The sequence below is a fragment of the Nanorana parkeri genome, unplaced genomic scaffold, assembly GCF_000935625.1.
Source record: "Nanorana parkeri isolate BGI_ZX_2015 unplaced genomic scaffold, ASM93562v1 scaffold2136, whole genome shotgun sequence".
NCBI classification, from domain to species: domain Eukaryota; kingdom Metazoa; phylum Chordata; class Amphibia; order Anura; family Dicroglossidae; genus Nanorana; species Nanorana parkeri.
Window position 1 is genome coordinate 34,238 of NW_017308404.1, and position 3,612 is coordinate 37,849.

The 3,612-nt window shown below is 56.8% G+C and overlaps 1 protein-coding gene across 1 annotated transcript in view; it reads right to left on the minus strand.

The window, feature by feature from the left end:
- Positions 1–3,612, minus strand: part of PLEKHA7 (pleckstrin homology domain containing A7) — a gene marked incomplete at its 5' end in the record, with an annotated part of 105,209 nt that overhangs the window by 9,768 nt on the left and 91,829 nt on the right. The window contains 5 exon segments of the mRNA XM_018572801.1: positions 6–77; positions 534–775; positions 1,135–1,243; positions 1,730–1,831; positions 3,411–3,577. Coding sequence (XP_018428303.1) covers positions 6–77; positions 534–775; positions 1,135–1,243; positions 1,730–1,831; positions 3,411–3,577 — 692 coding nt within the window.

Consider the following 3,612-nt stretch of genomic DNA (forward strand, 5'->3'; position numbering starts at 1 on the left):
GGGGGTGGGATGTTCGGGGGAAGGTCTTCAGGACTGTACATGTCTGGCAATGGCGGTCGCGGTGGGACGCTCTCTTCCTGGAAACATAAGAAACACTTAAAGGACGACTCCGGGCTCCGGCACGCGGTAACAAAAAGCAACAAAAAAAGACATTTCATCATTTAGTGTCATATAAACAGCCCCATAAATTCTGCGGACATGAAAGGTCTCTGCGCGGAGTCCAAGTCCTCTGAAAGGTCTCTGCGCGGAGTCCCCGTCCCCTGAAAGGTCTCTGCGCGGAGTCCCCGTCCCCTGAAAGGTCTCTGCGCGGAGTCCCAGTCCCCGGAAAGGGCTCTGCGCGGAGTCCCAGTCCCCTGAAAGGTCTCTGCGCCGAGTCCCCTGAAAGGTCTCTGCGCCGAGTCCCCGTCCTCCTGTATCTGGTTTCCTGGGAACTAGATCTAGATAAACCCCCAGCCTGCGGCATCCCCAGCCCGGCCCCGAGGTTTCCTGCACCGGGGGGCCCGGCGAGAACAGAGCGGCTCCTGGTTACTCACATGCTTTGGTGGCGTCGGCGCTCGGGTTGGCGACTGAAGGCGCATTTCCGGTTTCTGCATCAGCTGCGGCTGGGACTGCGACCTGCTCTGGGTGTACGGCTGAGGATAAAGCCCCGCCTCCAGCATCTGGGTCACAAAACTGGGCGGGGTCTGAGGGGAGACGGATTTACTGCGCACAGATGTAAACGCCGTACTTCCGGAAGGCACGAATGTGGATGTGACCAAAGGCAACGTTTTCCTTTCTGCGAAGAGAGAATGTCACACAATGAGAAAACTACTGCCCACCACAGGCCCCCGGGCGGCCATCGCAGGACTGATGACGGCTTCCACTCGTCAGGAATCAGAGGAGATCATCGCTGAACATGGAGAGACATTTGTAGTGTTTCAGGCTTTGCTGTTCCATATTCACATTACCCCAATCTGTGGCCAACTATACAGGGAGTACAGTCAGCATCCCAGCTGAACAAGAGATAACACCGCAGCCAATAGGAACATCCGAACACCGCGCGTGATATTAGAATTCCCGGGGCGTATCGCCCACTCAGGCAGTAGCGCAGTGTACACGGTGCAGGGCGGAGTCAGGGGGGTCATAGGGCCGTACCTGGATTCTTGAACGATTCCGCGAGCACTTTGTAGTTCAGCTTGTTGGCGCTCAGACCGGCCGTGACGTCTTCGATCCGCCACAGATCCTTCTGGAGCTGCGTCCGGTCCTGAGCGGCACAGAACAACATGTCATCGCACATGATCTCCACACGCCAATCACGCAGCACAATGTCCGCCAGGAGCCCCCAATCCATCCGTGTTCCCCCATTGGACAGCTAGGAGAGCGCACAGGCGCGTGCTCCTCGCAGAATACATCCGGATTACAATGTATATCCCAGCGGCCACACGAGAGCAGCGCCAGCCTGCTCATCCCCCCCTCCCATCATCCCTCCAGTGGGAGGTACTGGTATGTACTGGGAAGGACGTGCGTGATCACTGGTGATGGGGGGGAGGGGAGAGGGGGGTGTTCAGGGTCCATGTAGGGGCCCCAGGGGAGGACTGCGTGCAAAGAGACAACTGGGGTAACATTGCATTAGGATTGGGGGGCCCTGTGAGTAGGCTGTATGGGGCCCCATCATTTCTGGGTCAGTGTAATATCTTTATATGCTCCGCCCCCCCCCCCTCCCCCCACATGGGCAGTATTGGGGTGTCACCTGAGACGAGGGGCAGCGGGTCATCTGTTCCTGTAACATTTGTCTCAGTCGGATGACGTCACTTTCCAGCCTCAGATACTCGTTCCAGGACGTCTCCATATCCTGCGGGAGACATGACAACGTACAACGCATCTGATGACCCTGAACAGCCAATCACAAGGCAGCCGGCGCCAGCAGGGGGCGCTCTGACACCAGACATGGAAACATGAAGTCATAGGACTCCTCCCCCAGCAGGGGGCGCTCTGACACCAGACATGGAAACATGAAGTCACAGGACTCCTCCCCCAGCAGGGGGCGCTCCAATACCGGACATGAACATACTATGGGAACATAAAGTTACAGGACTCCTCCCCCAGCAGGGGGCGTTCTAATACCGGACATGGACATACTATGGGAACATGAAGTCACAGGACTCCTCCCCCAGCAGGGGGTGCTCTAATACCGGACATGGACATACTATGGGAACATGAAGTCACAGGACTCCTCCCCCAGCAGGGGGCGCTCTAATACCGGACATGGACATACTATGGGAACATGAAGTCACAGGACTCCTCCCCCAGCAGGGGGCGCTCTAATACCGGACATGGACATACTATGGGAACATGAAGTCACAGGACTCCTCCCCCAGCAGGGGGCGCTCTAATACCGGACATGGACATACTATGGGAACATGAAGTCACAGGACTCCTCCCCCAGCAGGGGGCGCTCTAATACCGGACATGGACATACTATGGGAACATGAAGTCACAGGACTCCTCCCCCAGCAGGGGGCGCTCTAATACCGGACATGGACATACTATGGGAACATGAAGTCACAGGACTCCTCCCCCAGCAGGGGGCGCTCTAATACCGGACATGGACATACTATGGGAACATGAAGTCACAGGACTCCTCCCCCAGCAGGGGGCGCTCTAATACCGGACATGGACATACTATGGGAACATGAAGTCACAGGACTCCTCCCCCAGCAGGGGGCGCTCTAATACCGGACATGGACATACTATGGGAACATGAAGTCACAGGACTCCTCCCCCAGCAGGGGGCGCTCTAATACCGGACATGGACATACTATGGGAACATGAAGTCACAGGACTCCTCCCCCAGCAGGGGGCGCTCTAATACCGGACATGGACATACTATGGGAACATGAAGTCACAGGACTCCTCCCCCAGCAGGGGGCGCTCTAATACCGGACATGGACATACTATGGGAACATGAAGTCACAGGACTCCTCCCCCAGCAGGGGGCGCTCTAATACCGGACATGGACATACTATGGGAACATGAAGTCACAGGACTCCTCCCCCAGCAGGGGGCGCTCTAATACCGGACATGGACATACTATGGGAACATGAAGTCACAGGACTCCTCCCCCAGCAGGGGGCGCTCTAATACCGGACATGGACATACTATGGGAACATGAAGTCACAGGACTCCTCCCCCAGCAGGGGGCGCTCTAATACCGGACATGGACATACTATGGGAACATGAAGTCACAGGACTCCTCCCCCAGCAGGGGGCGCTCTAATACCGGACATGGACATACTATGGGAACATGAAGTCACAGGACTCCTCCCCCAGCAGGGGGCGCTCTAATACCGGACATGGACATACTATGGGAACATGAAGTCATAGGACTCCTCCCCCAGCAGGGGGCGCTCTAGCACCGGACATGGACATACCGTAGAGACTTTGGACATCTCGGCTCGGATCTGCACCAAGTCCTCCTGTAGGAGGCGCTGCTGGTAGGAGATTTTCTCCGTGTGCTGGGGCTGATCCTTGAACTGATCCATCTGCCTGTGCAGAACCTCCAGAACCGTCTCCAGCTTGTCCTGCAAGAACCCGGATTGGTCAGAATGAGTCACATGGAGAGATAAGCCGCCG